This window comes from Notothenia rossii (genome assembly GCF_949606895.1).
Source record: "Notothenia rossii genome assembly, chromosome: 4".
Taxonomy (NCBI): Eukaryota; Metazoa; Chordata; class Actinopteri; order Perciformes; family Nototheniidae; genus Notothenia; species Notothenia rossii.
Window position 1 is genome coordinate 3,162,827 of NC_136902.1, and position 17,750 is coordinate 3,180,576.

At 40.9% G+C, this 17,750-nt stretch overlaps 1 protein-coding gene across 9 annotated transcripts in view; it reads right to left on the reverse strand.

Annotated features, from left to right (window-relative positions):
• The window catches only part of LOC307035615 (NACHT, LRR and PYD domains-containing protein 12-like), a 62,782-nt gene extending 47,431 nt beyond the window's left edge, over positions 1 to 15,351 (reverse strand). For 8 of the 9 annotated variants that reach the window (XM_079675187.1, XM_079675182.1, XM_079675184.1 and 5 more), the window contains exons 1-3: positions 15,247 to 15,351; positions 14,362 to 14,523; positions 3,478 to 3,585 (exon numbers count right to left, since the gene is read on the reverse strand). In XM_079675187.1, the coding sequence (XP_079531313.1) occupies positions 3,478 to 3,585; positions 14,362 to 14,492 (239 nt within the window). In that variant the 5' untranslated portion in view covers positions 14,493 to 14,523; positions 15,247 to 15,351. Of the gene's footprint in view, positions 1 to 343; positions 3,101 to 3,477; positions 3,586 to 14,361; positions 14,524 to 15,246 lie in introns of those variants that run through there. The other variant, XM_079675186.1, reaches the window with a different exon arrangement.
• Positions 15,352 to 17,750: the final 2,399 nt, after the last annotated feature.

Below are 17,750 nucleotides of genomic sequence, written 5' to 3' on the forward strand. Positions count from 1 at the left end.
CAGTATGACAATACGACACCCTCTGTCCTTAGACCCTCTGTCCTTAGACCCTCTGTCCTTAGACCCTCACATCGTACAAGGAAACACTTCCAGAGAAAACCCACAGTTTAAAGGGAACATGGGAGAAACCTCAGGGAGAGCAACAGAGGAGGGATCCCTCTCCCAGGACGGACAGACGGGCAATAGATGCCGTGTGTAAATTGAAAAGATAATACATTTGCAACATAGGTGGACCAAATGTTTGGAAATGCATGTGTGTATAATAAGAAGATGAATCCACGAGGATATCCATCCAGGACTTATGATCCAGGACCACAGCCACGACTCGCGATCCAGGACTCACGATCCATGACACAGGACCGCAGGATCATCCATGACTCCGGATCCCGGCGTATATAGACACCAAAAAGAAAGAAATTTGGGGAAGCTGGGTTAATGGGAACATGAGAGTACACAGGTATAGACAGAGAGAAGGAAGAAGTAAGATGTCCCCCGACAAACTAAGCCTATATCAGCAAAACTAGGGGCTGAATCTAATCAGCCCTAACTATAAGCTTTATCAAAAAGGAAGGTCTTAAGCGCACTCTTAAAAACGGATAGGGTGTCTGCCGTCCGAACACAAACTGGAAGCTGATTCCACAAAAGTGGAGCTTGATAAGAAAAGGCTCTGGCTCCCATTGTACTTTTAGAGACTCTAGGAACAACCAACAACCCTGCATTCTTGGAACGCAATGCCCTAGTAGGACAGTAGGGTATAATGAGTTCTTTAAGGTAAGATGGCGCCTGCCCATTAAGGGCTTTGTAGGCGAGAAGAAGAATTTTAAATTCTATCCTGTGTTCTATAGGGAGCCAGTGTAAGGCAGCCAGAACAGGAGTAATGTGGTCCCTTTTCCTAACTCTGGTTAGTACACGAGCTGCAGCATTTTGAATCAGCTGAAGCGACTTGACTGACTTCTTGGTACACCCTGATAATAAGGAGTTACAATAATCCAGCCTTGAAGTAACAAATGCATGGACTAGTTTCTCTGCATCGTTTTGAGGCAAGATATGCCTGATTTTTGCAATGTTACGTAGATGGAAGTAGGCGGTCCTTGAAATTGATTTTATGTGGGTGTTAAAGGATAAATCCTGATCAAATATAACGCCAAGATTCCTTACAGTCTCACTGGAGGCCAAATTAATGCCATCCATAGTTAATATATCTTTAGATAATTTGTTTCATAGATTATTCGGGCCAAGTACAATAACTTCAGTTTTGGTCGTGTTTAACATCAAAAAATTTAAGGTCATCCACGTTTTTAAGTCCTTGAGGCAGTCTTGAATTTTATTTAGATGATTTATTTCATCAGGCTTGATTGATAAATATAGTTGAGTATCATCCGCATAACAATGAAAGTTTACAGAATGATTCCTTATAATATTGCCTAACGGAAGCATATATAGTGTGAACAAAATAGGTCCGAGCACTGAGCCCTGTGGCACTCCATGGCTAACTTTGGTTTGCATGGAAGATTCATCGTTGACACGTACAAACTGAGAGCATTCAGATAGATAGGACCTAAACCAGCCTAAAGCAGTTCCCTGTATGCCAACTAAGTGCTCTAGTCTTTGCAATAGGATATCATGGTCAATAGTATCAAATGCAGCACTGAGATCGAGCGATCGAGCAAAACAAGAATAGAGACAAGTCCCTTGTCTGAGGCTATTAGAATGTCATTTGTGACTTTAACCAGAGCTGTCTCTGTGCTATGTTGTGTTCTAAAGCCAGACTGAAAATCTTCAAATAAATCATAGTTTTTTAAGTAATCACACAGCTGTTTTGCGACTGCTTTCTCAAGAATCTTTGAGAGGAATGGAAGATTAGAAATAGGTCTATAGTTGGCTAAAACCTCTGGATCGAGGTTGTGCTTTTTAAGAAGCGGTTTTATCACTGCTACTTTGAATGATTGTGGAACATAGCCTGATAATAAAGACATATTCATAATATTTAATAAAGAAGTGCTAATTAATGGAAAAACTTCTTTTAACAGCTTAGTTGGAATCGGGTCTAAGATACACGTTGATGGTTTAGAAGAGAGAATCATTGAATTTAATTCTTCAAGGTTTATGGCTGAAAAGCATTTTAGTTTACTATCTAGTGTAATATTAGAACTTACGTTTCCGGGAGCTGTTGATAACACTATACTGGTCAAAGGCAAGAGGTCATTGATTTTGTTTCTAAGAGTAAAAATTTTATCGTTAAAAAAGCACATAAAATCATTACTACTGAGTGCTATGGGAATAGAAGGCTCAGTCGAGCTGTGGCTCTCTGTCAGCCTGGCTACAGTGCTGAAAAGAAATCTTGCATTATTCTTATTCTCATCTATTAATGAAGAGTAGTAGGCTGCTCTCGCTTTACGCAGTGCTTTCTTATATTCATTGAGAGTAATATGCCAAATCAAACGAGATTCTTCAAGTTTAGTGGAACGGCATATCCTTTCAAGTTGTCTCGACTTTTGCTTTATTTTGCGGGTTTCGGCATTATGCCATGGAGCTAATCTATGTTGTTTTATTTTCTTCTTTTTCAAAGGAGCAACAGAGTCTAATTTTATCATTAGAGGAGCTGATTCTCACCAATGGGCAGAGCGTCACCTACGTCTCATTCAAGACTCTTCTCCTCCAGTAGGACTCAGGTGAGGGTGCTGCACTTTTCCTTGTTCATGTGATGTGTTGTTATTTTGTTTCTTTCTGTTAACTGTCAAGTGGGAACTAATTATTTTTGTTAGTAATTTTCTCTTATTATCCTACGATGCTGTGATATGTGGCTGTGAATAAGAACATATGAAGGACAGACAGTCTATTTCTTTTTATGTTTTTAGAAAGGGGCGGGTCATAGAAGATTATTTTCTTCTCCCTGCTCCTTTTCGGTCAAAGGTGTGTTTATAGAGACATGTTTTGTAAATGTTTGTTATACATGAAGTTGTGCATACCATGAACGGAACAAATACAAATGAAATGAAAGATGAAATGTGTCACGCTGCAGGAACACGCAGGTGACATGAATTTCACCTCTTCACTTTCTTGGTGTTGCCAGGCACGGATCTGGGTCTTTGCATTGACTCTACATGTAATCACACAAAGCTCTGTTATATCTGCTAATGCTAAACACAACCAGCTCACCAGGTTATCACTGTTATTAAGAAACATCTTTAAAATACATATCATAAACATGCCCAAGTAGTAAATCATGTTTTGGATGATATATTTAGTTTAGTGAGTATTTATCAATATCTTTGCATTTAAAACCTTTTGATGTCACTGATACAATGATGCTATAAATGCATATTGAAATATCCTCAAATAACGTTAGCTTGCTGAACTCTGCTGCCTTTGTTCTGTACTATACTGCACACATGATATTATTAAAGAACAGTTTGATATATTAGATTATATAAAAACTGGATCCTCTTCAGGTCAGGTTACAGCAGAAACTCTTACTTTGTGTCTGAGGGTCCAGGTTCATTACTGAAGTCTGGAGGATTCCACTCTTTAGACCAGTCACTCTTCAGAGACAGACAGCTGGGGACTGGAGACTCTGCTCTCTGTCTGTGGAAACAACACATGTTTTAAACATCATTAGTTCATTCAGAGAGCACATTTTGACTTCTGTCTGTATGTAGATTATTTACTATCGCTGATGACGCCAGGGATCAAGAGTTTAAACTTTGTTACTGTACTGTTACTAAGTTTCTTTACTGCAATCATTAAAGAACAGGTTAGACTAGAAAAGGCATTTCCTGCTGAAAATGTTGCGACATCAGGCGTTCAGCAGGAGAGCGTAACGTCAGATCACGGGGAATGTTTCTGAGATTAACCAGGTTGAGGAAGACATCTGTGCCATCTCTGTGTGAACGTTCCATCAGCTGTTTTGCACTGTGAACTGCTCTCTCTGCTAGTCCGTTTGACTGTGGGTATTCAGGACTGCTGGCGATGTGAACAAAGTCCCACTGTTTTGCAAAGTCCTTGAAATGCTGACTGGCGTACTGTCCAGCATTATCAGAGATGAGTGTGTGTGGTGTGCCGAAAACAGAGAAATGTCTCTTCAATTTAGTTATCACAGTTGATGAGGTCACTTCCCGGAGAAGGTCGATTTCAAACCAGCCAGAGTATGAGTCAACCAGCACCTGATACCGTTTTCCATGCCACTCAAAGATGTCTGTTGCCACTGTGGACCATGGGAGATCTGGCACAGGATGAAGCTGGAGGGGCTCCTTCTGCTGATGGGATCTGGTGCTGTTGCACACTGCACATGAAAGCAACTCCTCAGTGATGTCTCTAGACATTTCTGGCCAAAAGATGATGCTTCTTGCTCTGCGTTTGGTTGTTTCAATGCCGGGGTGTCCTCTGTGCACTATTTTGATGTACTCTCTGTGCAGGGACTGAGGAATGACAGTTTTGTGGCCTTTCATGACAATTCCCTCTTCTACTGTCATTTCATCTCTGTAGGGAAAGAAGAGACGGACGGCAGGTTGGAGCTGATTCTGTCGGATGGGCCATCCTCTATTAATTAGACCCTCCAGAAAAACGCGGGCATATGCGGAAAGTTGCGAAATATGCTAAATATGCGGGGAAAAAGAATAACAATTTTTTTAAATATTGAGCTGTCTTATTTATTCTCTCTCACACACAACCTGCCACTAACGTTAAACCCCTTTACTATTCAATTAAACACATTCAATGTTTATTTATTGTAAAAGCAATTGGGCTATTTTAATCTCTCTCACACACACACACACACACACACACACACACACACACACACACACACACACACACACACACACACACACACACACACACACACACACACCCCCCACACACACACACACACACACACACCCCCCCCCCACACACACACACAGACACACACTTCTCCGCCTCATTCTGTTTTCATTTACTCGTTCGTTATCTGCAGCTTCAATCTTGTAGGCTCCTCACTTCGTTTCTTGTAGCCCTCGAAAGGGTTTTGGAGGTTGATGCCCTCGGTGAACGTGAGTTGTTTGGCTTTCTTGTCCGCAGCAGCAGAAAGCATTTTCGAATGTTTGAATGAATCAAAGTGGGCCGTCACCGTCGATTTTCTCTTATGCTCCAACACACAGTTGCACGGGGTGCAGAATAGTTTCCCCCCACTTTTTGCCCGGTCTTTAGTAGAAATGTTCGTCGGTAAATGAGATGGATTAGGTTTTTTCATCTTGGTGTTTTCTCTATCGTGTGAGCTCCACACGTTCACTCTATACAGTGTTGTTTACATTCTGTGATGCGCGAGCTGATGACGTCACGTCAAGACGAGTTAACTTTTTATTTTCTCAATTTTGTGTGGAAAAATGCAGGGATTATGCGGCCTTTTGATAAATATGCGGCCTTTTAAAAATCTGCGCCATTTTGCTGATTATGCGGTAAATTCTGCGATCGCAGAATCGCGTTTTTCTGGAGGGTCTAATTAATGACTGCACTGAGGGCTTGCAGATCTTCGTCCTCTGCTGTGTGCTTTCTGAGTTCTTCCAGGCGGGGTGTGGAGATGTAGCTCACAGACATAACTTCATAAGCATCATTTTCAGCAGGGCTTTGAGATGTTTGTGTGGTTGGGGCACGTGAAAGAGTGTCTGCTACATACATATACTTGCCCTTTTTTGTACACCAAACTGATGCCGTAGCTCTGCAGCCAGAGCAACATTCTCTGCAGACGGGCAGGGGCTGTGTGGATGGGCTTCTTTAAGATAGTCACTAAAGGTTGGTGGTCAGTCTACACCACTACAGGCTTTCCATACACATAGTCTTTGAATTTTGTACTGGCAAACACGACAGCTAGCAGTTCTTTTTCAATTTGTGCATACCTTGTCTTTGTGCCTTTAGGCCTTCACTTGTGAAAATGTGACCTACATATCCTACATGATCCAGGTGAAAGTTGCACTTGGCTGGATTCAGCTTCAGGTTGACTTCTCTCACTCGTTCCAGCACCTTCTTGAGGTTGGCATCATGCTCAGCAACTCCGCGGCCACCAATGATGATGTCGTCAAAGATGACAGAACATGGGTAACCTGCAAACAGCTGTTCCATCGAGCGTTGAAATACCTCACTAGCAGAGCTAATGCCGAAGGGCATCCGTAGGAATCTGTACCGCCCAAATGGAGTACTGAAGGTTGTCAACATGGAGGATTTCTTGTCGAGACGTATCTGCCAGAAGGAGCTTTTAGCATCTAGCACCGAAAACACTTTTGCTCCTGACACCGGTGCTGCAACTTCTTCTACTGTTCTCATAGGGTGATGTGGTCTTTTCAGCGCTGTGTTGAGGTCTTGTGGATTGATACAGTCTTATTTCCTGCTTGTCTTTTTTGTGTGCTGCCACCATAGATGAGACCCAGTCTGTGGGCTCAGTAACTGGCATAATGACACCTATGTTTTGCATGCGGTTAAGTTCAGCTTTAACTCTGTCTTGCATTGCAATAGGAATGCGGTGGGCAGGTCTAACCACAGGTTGTACACTAGGATCAACTGTCATGGAATAAGTGATTGGTAGTTCTCCAAGTTCATCATCAATCAGGTCTTTGTACTGCATGAGTGTCTGTGTGGTGAACTCCGTGTTGCTTTCCGTAGTGATCTGGTGGACATCTTTGCTCAATGTGACAATTCCCATGTCCACGCATGCCCGAAATCCCAGTAGTGGCTGCACATCTTTGTTCACTATGAAGAAAGGCAATGAATGGTGCAGCTCCTTTAAGCAGCAAGGCAGTGTGACCAGGCCTTTGGTCTCAATCCTGCTTCCTCCATAAGCAACAAGGTTTATAGCAGTCTCTTGCTTCACAAGTTGCTCGCCATTGCTCACTTGTGTGAACGTTTCTTGAGACAACACATTGCATTTAGCTCCTGTGTCAACTTTCATTTCAGTTGGTATGCCATTAATGTGAATTGTAACAAATCCTTCTTCTTTGTCTTTAGCTTGAGGATTAACACTATCAACACGTCTTTCGATATCTACGCCATCCACGTAGAACGTGTCTTCTCTGTGTGTTGTGGGCTCTTCCACTGTTACTTCATGTACAGACTGGTTCAAATTATTTCTATTTGAATGACTGTAGCTGCGTGGTTTAGACTTGCAGCATTTTTTGTAGTGATTCACTTTTTCACAGTTATGGCACTTTTGCCCGAAAGCTTGACACTTTTTTCGCATAGCTGCCAATTATTACAGTTAGAGATGCTCTGGGAGTGAGCGAGTGACTGTGGCTTTGGCTGATATCTTCTGCTAGAAACAGGTCTCACTGCATCAACACTGGTAGCTTGAGCGGCTAACATCCTGCTGCTTTCCTCTGTCATTTCCTGTATACGACAGACTGAAACAGCTTTAGCAAGTGTCAGTTCACTGTCTCTCAACAGAGTTTTTCTTAAAGAGTCATTGATTATGCCACATACTATTCTGTCACAGATTAGTTCCTCAGCTAAGTCTCCAAAATGGCAACTTTTCTCTTCAGATCGCTGATGAATGACTCAATGCTCTCACCTTGCTTCTGATTTCTTGAATGAAACCTGTGCCTTTCCATTATTTTGTTATGTTGAGGGTTGCATATTTCTCTGAATTTCCGTATCAAACAGTCCGGGTCCTCCCTTGATTTAGCTGGGGAGATCACCGCACCGTCAGGGCCTGGTGCGCGCACTTCAGCTGCATACATAAAGGATCGTTCACGTTCAATGGCTTCTGGTCCAGCGAGATTGAGGAGGACGTAAGCCTTAGTCCTGGCAGCCTTGTCTGGGTGCGCTGCGGCGATGAAGATTTCATATTCCCTCTCGAAGATCCACCAGCTCTCCGCGACGTTTCCTTCAAACATAACAGGGTCCGGACGGCGAAATCCATCTGCCATTGTAGCTGGGGCTAGCTTCAGTCAGCTAGTTAGCGTTAGCACGGTCCGTGAAAAAAAAATTCTCCAGACGAAAAGAGAGGCTCGGGCCGTCCTCTGACACCATGTAGAAGTTGTCGATAGTTCTTAATACATGCATGTGTGTATGTACAAGGAATACACAATGCATAGTCAAGTGGTGGCTTTATTTATGACCACAGCATGAACAGTGAACATGTACGTTGCATGCCGACTAACAACTGAATGCCTATTACCTTAACACGTCACCGGGTGGCGCACCAGCTACGGTGGCCAGCAAAGGACAAACTTAATCATATGAGAATGATCTACACTGAGTACTTCTACTTTTACTCAAGTACAAGATCTGAGTACTTCTACTTTTTCTCAAGTACAAGACCTGAGTACTTCTACTTTTACTCAAGTACAAGATCTGAGTACTTCTACTTTTACTCAAGTACAAGATCTGAGTACTTCTACTTCTTCTCTAGTAGGCTACAAGATCTGAGTACTTCTACATTTTCTCTAGTACAAGACCTGAGTACTTATACTCTCGTACAAAATCTGAGTACTTCTACTTTTTCTCTAGTACAAGTACTTCTACTTCTACGAGATCTATACTTATACCACCTCTGTTAGAAAACGAAGGCTAAAGCTAACGTTAGCAGATAGTGACAATGTATGCTAGCTGGCTAGCTCAACGATTCCTTAAATAGTATTGCGACAGAAAAAAGGTTTCAGTGCACATCACGCTCTGCCGCTCCGAAAGGGAGCTCTGCTCTGAACACCTGAACGGCTATGGAGCTATTTCAGGGTCATAAGTTTTGATCATTCAAAAAAATGCAATTTATTTGAAAATTCAAGTTTTTATCCTGAACTTTGAAAAAAACTATGATGTATTCAAAATAAAAATAAGTATTTGAAATCATCTTTCAGGTTGAATATTATTTTGATTCAATTCAGCAATTTTCAGATTTCACTTTTATAAATATTTTGATATTTGAATCCTTATTTTTTTCCGTTGCAGATTTTTCGTTTTCAGATTCAAAACAATAATTTTTTCAGTTTCAAATCTTGTTTTTTCAGGTTTCACGTTGCTTTTCACCTTCAGATCGTTTTTCACTTTCAGATCTTTTTTTTTCACTTTCAGATCTTTTTTTTTCGCTTTCAGACTTTTGGCCCTGATGTTGCTTGGGAGGGGGGCGGGGCTTAGCAAAGAGTAGTTTGGCATCCTGAGTGGCAGGCCTCCCTCTGTCATGTTGCCTTCAAGGATGTTAGGTAGCGCGAGAAATATAACTCAATACTTTCTAAACACAATACTCCCGTGATTGGTGGTAAACTGATACCAGCGTCAAAGTTCCGTTAAGCGAGCTGTTGAGCATCGTAATTGGCAACAATCAAGGTAAAAGAGCAATAAACTGCTAGAATGTGAAATTACGTATCCGCAATCAAGCATTGTCCTTCCCCACTTCCACGTAGCTCCATGAACGCAGCATAGTATTGGCTTGGTTTTTGCGATCAGAATCAGAATCAGATTACCTTTATTAGTCCCACAGGGGAAACATTTACATTGTTACAGCAGAGAAGAGCCAAAGACAGCTTAATGTTCCCTAAAGCATGCATGAAAAAAGTATTAAAGATTAAAAATAGAAATTATATATTTTTTTAAAGTTACACATTTTACATAATACACACCCTGTAACACACATGTGTCAAACTCAAGGCCCGCGGGCCGAATCCGGCCCGTCTACAATTTTGATCAGGCCCGCATATCAATTTATATCATCAATACAATGTGGCCCGCTTAAATGTATGATACTGTTCTGGCGGCACGAAGAGCCTACGCCGTAAGCTACGCAAATTACGTTGTTGGTACCTGATTGGCACAGGCAGAATGCTCTCAATTCCTATGGCCAATTGCGGAGCCTACGTAGCAGCCAACACAGAAGCATTAACGGTCTGCTAGCCCGCACCTGTTAGCTAGTAACACAGAGAATGTCAAAAAACAGGAAGATTGATGTTGAAGGGAGGCTATTTCAAGAGAGGTGGGAGATAGAATACTTCTTTACTGAGTATAAAGAGAGGCCTGTGTGTCTTATTTGCAATGAGACAAAAGCCGTGTTCAAAGAATATAATTTGCGTCGTCATTTTGAGACGGCCCACCAGCAGCAATATGCCACCATGGACAGGGAACAGAGGCTTTAGAAAGTCACGGAGCTCAAAAAAGGCAGGCAACAACAGCAAAATATGTTTCATAGGGCCAAATCTTTAACAGATGGAGCTGTAAAGGCAAGTTTCATCATAGCAGAGGAAATCGCTAAATCAGGGAAGCCATTCACCGAGGGGGACTTTCTAAAAAACTGTATGCTTAAAGTTTGTGACATCGTCTGCCCCGCCAATAAACAAAACTTTGCCAATGTCAGTCTGACAAGAAATACCATAGCCCGCCATGTGGATGAGCTTTCTGACGATTTGCAATCACAGCTCAAAGATAAAGCAAAAGAATTTGTAAACTACTCAATTGCTGTGGATGAAAGTACGGATATATCAGACACGGCTCAGCTGGCGATTTACATCCGCGGAGTGGATGCACAGTTGTCTGTTACTGAGGAGCTTTTGGACTTAAAACCGATGCACGGAACAACCACCGGCCAGGATATGTTCAAAAAGGTGGATGAGTGCATCAGTGGAACCGGCTTACCATGGAATAAACTTGTGGGGCTGACGACCGATGGGGCGCCTGCTATGTGTGGGCAAAGGAGTAGACTGGTAGCAAAGGTGCGAGAGAAGATGAAGGAGACGGGAGGAGAGCTGACTGCTTACCACTGCATTATTCATCAGGAGGCCCTGTGTGGAAAAGTGCTAGGTATGGAACATGTCATGACAGTGGTTACGAAAACGGTGAATTTCATCCGAGCACGGGGCTTGAACCACCGCCAATTCAGGGCACTTTTGGAGGAGAGAAATTCGGAGTATGAAGATGTGCCATACCACACAGAAGTACGCTGGTTAAGCCGTGGCAAGGTGTTGCACAGATTTTATGAGGTGCGCGAGGATATTGCTAGTTTCATGGCTATGAAGGGGAAAGCTGTCCCCGAGCTGGCCGATGAAAAGTGGATACATGACTTGGCTTTTATGTGTGACATAACGCACCATCTCAACGCACTGAATGTGAAACTGCAGGGACGCAAACAGCTGATCACGGACATGCGCGATGCAGTGAAAGCCTTTCGGACAAAACTGCGATTGTGGGAGAACCAAATGCAGCAGGGAAACTATGTTCACTTCCCGACCTGTCAGTCTGTTGCAGACAACCTCAACACTGCTTTCCCGAATGAGAGATGCGCAGAAAAACTGAAAACACTCAAAGCCGAATTCGAAAGGCGATTTTCCGACTTTGAGACCCAGAAATTCAGGTTTGACCTTTTTACAAATCCATTTTCAGTTGATGTGGAAAGCGCCCCAGATAACTTACAGTTAGAACTAATAGAACTACAATGCAATGGGCCACTAAAGGCCAAGTTTGACTCTGTTGGGGCAGGTGAGTCTGCTACATTCATCCCAAGCACAATGCCACAGCTCCGCCTTCTGTGTGCCCGTGTCCTGAGCATGTTCGGGAGCACATATTTGTGTGAGCAGATGTTCTCTCTGATGAAGATCAACAAGTCTTCTCACAGATCCCGACTCACAGACAAACACCTTGGCTCCATTCTGAAAGTGGCTACAGCTCAGGACTTTCAGCCAAGAATAGATGAACTTGCATCAAAGAAAAGATGTCAGGTGTCTGGTGGCTTAAAATAGCATGCCAATATTGATGTGTCAAATCTGGGAAATTAGCTGCATGTGAGTTTTCCTTGACTGAAAAGTTTATTTGTACGTTTGTTGACATTTATGTGCACCTGGTTGCAAATCAGAAGGCTACAGTTTATATGGGACGTGTTAACAATATGATCAAAGATCTGTTACTGTTACTTTTTTGCTTACTATTTAGTGTCCCACACAACCATATTCAGGACTTTAAAACAAGCCTTTTGAGAGTTGTAGAATGTGGGCAAGATCATTCACTATTCATTATTTAGCTTTTACATCAGGCCATACCTTTTTATATAATGTCCCAAATAACCTTTTTTTAAATAGTCCTATTCAGGCCTGTGAAAGAGGTTGCTCTGAGTTGGCTGCCTACCAGTTCAAATGTATTCAGAAGGCATTGTTTTGCTTGACTAAATGCTATGATGCTAAGAAATTTTGTTTTTTGTCGACTTAGTTTGGGCTTTATGTTGACCAACTAATGTGAAAAGGCTATATATATTTATATATATATATAAATGTACATATGGTACTGGTCTGTGAATTAGGTTAAATGTGTGTTTTGCTTGACAGTGAGGTTAGTATGTAAATGTTGGGGGTTTTATTTGCAGCTGATGTTATGCCAATGGGACAGACTGCAAGGGACAACATGTTGAGATGTGTTTTACTTTTATACAATGTTCCACACAACCATTTAATTGTTGTATCAAGGCTTGTGATATCTGTTGAAATGTGGGACAACGTTCAATATTTGTCCTTTTATATTAGGTTGATTTGTGTTTGTTTATTATTCAACACAACAATGTTTTCATATTGTTGTCATATTCAGGCCTGTGCAACAGGTTCTGAGTTGGCTGTATGCTAGCCAGAAAGCATTATTTTGCTTTACCAAATGCTATGATTGCCAAGCAATGTGTTTAAATATATATGGGAAGGCTATATAGTACATACAACAATACATTGAAAGATATGTTTTTATGTTGTTTATTGAATAAAAAAGGCATGTCAGTAAAGCATATGTCCGGCCCTTAATGTGATTCCAATTTCCCAGAGTGGCCCTTTGTGAAAATGAGTTTGACACCCCTGCTGTAACAGTTCTGCGGATTTAGCAGCACAGTTTTTAACGGCATATATATATTGCACATATTGCAAATATTGCACATAGTTGGTATTTATCAACAAGAGGTGTTATAGTCTGAGTTGTTTTGTGCGGGGTCTACTAGGGGCTGTGCTGGTTGTATAGTCTGACCGCTGCAGGAAGGAAGGACCTGCGGTATTTCTCCGTGAGACAGCGGGGGATGGCGTCAGGTCCACCAGAACAACCTGCTGGCTCGTTGCGGATACGTAATTTCACATTCTAGCACAGTTTATTGAGTGAGTTTCTGTGCCAAAATCTGTTAGCATTTTTTGCTTGTTGCTAATTCAAAGGCTCAGCGTTAGCATTGTGGGTTTAAAAAAAAAAAAAAGATCAGTGAGCTGAGTTTCTTCCCGTTACATGGATATAAAAAATTCATAGTTTAATAAATATTAAGATGCCCTCAAACACTGTTTCCTCAGATGACGCGTTTCCCCCCCCTGTATCGGGGGCGGTGCTTAAGAGGTTAATGAGCGGCGCAATACACACTAATGTTAAAATCTGAAGAAGGCCTCTTTACCTTAAGATTTGAAATGAGTGCATTACAGAAACAATGAAAATATGGTCGACAATACAAAATAAATGTAATATATCAAGCTCTGTAAGCAAAGCTACAAAAATAGCCAAAAACCCAGATTTTATACCAGGTAATGGACAAACAAGGGGTTAATAATTATAGCAAATAGGAATTCTATTTACCAAATAATGACTTTTATAAAAATGTCCGTACCTATTTGTTGCTTTGTACTACGTAAGCAACCTTCCCACGTGAATCCTACGCACGGCGTTATAAATGAGGCCCCTGGTTATCACTATCATTAATAAACATTGTTGGAGCCATTTTCTGTTTTGACAATGGGGGTATTATTTTGTATTCATTTAGATCTTAATATATTCTTTCCATTTATGTATTAGTACCGAATTAAATATTCAGAGAAAAACCTTGATTTACTGCGAGCCACACCTGTGATATAAGGAAGGGGTGGGACTGAGCGTGAGGAGGAAATTGTCTCCAGCAATGAACGGGGAGTCGGAACAGTCTTTGACCTCACGTTGCACTGATCATTTTGTTTATTTTGTTTGTTTAAATATATGGAAGCAAATAGATCAGCCAAGGAAGGCAAAGAAATCAGCGCCTACAGAGCTTTATTTGGATGGTTTTTAACGTGTGAGTCAAGAAGCGGATCCCTGTTGACGTGGCACAGTTTTATATATCCCACAAGAATGGGCCACGACAAACATCTTTAAAATACATATCATAAACATGCCCAAGTAGTAAATAATGTTTTGGACGATATATTTAGTTTAGTGAGTATTTATCAATATTTTTGCATTTAAAACCATTTGATGTCACTGATACAATTATGCTATAAATGCATATTGAAATATCCTTAAATAATGTTAGCTTGCTGAACTCTGCTGCCTTTGTTCTGTACTATACTGCACACATGATATTATTAAAGAACAGTTTAATATATTAGATTATATAAAAACTGAATCCTCTTCAGGTCAGGTTACAGCAGGAACTCTTACTTTGTGTCTGAGGGTCCAGGTTCATTACTGAAGTCTGGAGGATTCCACTCTTTAGACCAGTCACTCTTCAGAGACAGACAGCTGGAGACTGAAGATGTGTCCTCTTCTTCCTCATCTTTTAAACCACTCATCTTCTCCAGTCTGAGAGATAAACCACTAACACTGGAGACACACACACACACACACACATTATAATAACACACTTGTTTTAATCATAACCATCATAATAATACATTTGTGTTATATTAGGGTCATGCAGATTCAGGCAGCTGTCCCTTTAAGAGAGAGAGAGAGAGAGAGAGAGAGAGAGAGAGAGGGGTTGCGCGTGCATGTGTGTGCGCATGGTAGAGCGAGAGAGAGAGAGAGAGGGGTTGCGCGTGCATGTGTGTGCGCATGGTAGAGCGAGGGAGAGAGAGCGAGCGGTGGTGTGTGTTTTTGAAGTGAACGAAACAGCAGCAAATGTCTGTCGAGTGTCTTCAAAGTTAGATCTGTAACAAAGTCCTTAATAAATGCAACGGCCTCTCAAAGAAGAGCTCGCCTGTCTGCCTTATTGAAAAGTGGGTTATTGAACCCGAAGTTTGTTGCTTCGGCCCTGGAAGACTGCAGAGAGTCACCCCTGCTTCTTCCACTACGGTCTGAGAGCCGACAGGAAAGTTTAACACTTGTTTAAAAAACATCAAATCAGTCAGACTTCAGACAGGCCGCTCTTTTGACTGCGCTGGGCTGTCGCATGTTATGTTGCTTTGATGAATCAGAAAACAGGAAATAAAACCAGTTTACACCACTTGTCGAAGTCTCTTTGGACTCTAGGACGCTGATGTTCTGACATCCAGTAAAACAGAGTAAATAATGTGTTAAAAAGCAGATCCTGGTGTTAACACTCACCCTGTTGTCCTGCTGCTCCGTCCAGCTGTAAAATGGCGTCTGGCAGTCTGCCAAGTCTGACTCCATACTTTCACTTTCAACTTCCCTCCGTGTCTGCAACTCCTCTTGATTCATAACCAGCCTTATCAGCTGAACCAGTTCACATACAGGGAGATAACAAATAGAGCTAAAAACAAGCTCAACAAAGTTATTTAAATAAACATATTAAAACCACAGTGTGAAAATCACCCAGTAAACATCCTGCATTCAAAACCTCACTTAAAGGTCCCCTATTATACTGTTTTTCATCAATATATCACAGGTCTCAGATATATACAGAACTTGTCTCTGGAGTGTTTGGGTGTGTATGGGAGAGTCAAGACTTAGAGTGACATCAGCGAGCAGAGCGGCAGAGGGAGTCCGCTGTTCGAGCCATGAAGACGGATAAAAAGAACGAGCAAACCAGCCTCTCGTGTTCTTGTTTATTTTTCTTAAAATCAGATATCTCTGCACCCCATCCTCCTGTCAGCTGCCCCGTGCTCAGGCTGGATCAACATGATGACGTATCAGTGGAGGAATGTCACTCAGCATTTTTACTCAAATACCTGAGTACATTATGAGGTAAGTGTACTTTTTTTGTTTGTTGGTATTTATACTCCACTAAATCCATTTCCAATACAACAATAAACTAAAGTAATACAATCTAAAAGTCTCTTTGATATTTGTGATTCCATTTTCTGCTTTGGTGTAATGTTGTGGATTGTATCTATAGTTTGTTGACTTCTTGTATCGGTGAAAGTGCATTGATGTGGTTTCCCTTAGTATCGTGCGTCTGACGTCATCACGTAACGTCTTTTCCCGATTCTCCCACCTGCAGCTGATCCGCCATGTTTGCTTGTTCAGGTGATTTTCACAACAGGTAAGTTAAATGAATACAGGTTATATTTGGTATATACAGAATAATGTTCAATGTCAGGGATGAAATGCTCCAGCTGGATTGTTTAAATGTTGTTGTGTAAGTCTTAGGCATTAAGTCATATCTTCATGATGTTTGATTGATATTGGGAATACTGTTTTAGCTTTATATTGAAACCACTGGTGTTTAATTGCCCAGTGATAATGTAGCTGTTGCATTGCTATAGTGCCCTGCTGCTCTTCCAGTTAGCATGTTGCTATCAACTCTAGTTTGTTTTATTATGAATTAAGTATTAAAATAAGCTCCATATGTAATACCACTTTTCGCCACAAGAGGGGGCACAGTGCAAGGGGAAATGCCATGGGGTGAGATTCAAGGTTCAAGGCTTGTATTGTCATTTGAACATAGCTACAGTTTAGATATATCAATGAGAATCTGAGGTCTCAGGGTCCTCCAGCAGAGCAACACAATAACACAGATACAATAGTTAGAATAGTGCGAGGAGAGAGGGTCTGCAGAATCAGAACATCCCCAAACCCAGGTGGGCAAATCTTACCTGAAACCCAACAATAAAAATCTGATTTCTTTACAGATTTAGATGACATGTTTTTTGAGTCTTGCACAAAATAATCAATGTGAAAAAGGCTCCGTGAAATAATACTACTCTTCTTCAAAAGGAGAGACTTGTTTTTTATTTATAACTGTGTCGTGTTTATTTGAGTTGTACTGACTCAGGGTCTGAATGCCTTAATGATGTGTTTCCACTTTATGAATTAACAAAACATGTTTTAAGAAGGTGTGAGGTTTTGAAAAAACTGCTAAAGATGTTTGAAGAATTTAATGCCATATTTAGCTTTTTCATTATATATTATTTTATGCACAGGTTTTTTATATTTCTGTCTTTGATCACAAACAGATCCTTAAAGAAACTCCAGGAGTATGACGTTTGATCAATCTGTTCATGTTTTCCTGAAATCTGTTTTCCAGAACTCACATAAGTAAAAGTAGAAGTACTCAGTTCTTGTAATAAAAGTAGAAGTACTCAGTTCTTGTAATAAAAGTAGAAGTACTCAGTTCTTGTAATAAAAGTAGAAGTACTCAGATATTGTAGTAAAAGTAGAAGTACTCAGATCTTGTACTTGAGTAAAAGTAGAATTACTCAGATATTGTACTTGAGTAAAAGTAGAAGTACTCAGATCTTGTAATAAAAGTAGAAGTACTCAGATCTTGTAATAAAAGTAGAAGTACTCAGATATTGTAGTAAAAGTATAAATACTCAGATCTTGTACTTGAGTAAAAGTAGAAGTGCTCAGGTATTGTAGTAAAAGTAGAAGTACTCAGATCTTGTACTTGAGTAAAAGTAAAATTACTCAGATATTGTACTGTAGTAAAAGTAGAAGTACTCAGATCTTGTACTCTAGTAAAAGTAGAAGTATTCAGATATTGTACTCTAGTAAAAGTAGAAGTGCTCAGGTATTGTAGTAAAAGTAGAAGTACTCAGATCTTTTACTCTAGTAAAAGTAGAAGTATTCAGATATTGTACTCTAGTAAAAGTAGAATTGCTCAGGTATTGTAGTAAAAGTAGAAGTACTCAGATCTTGTACTTGAG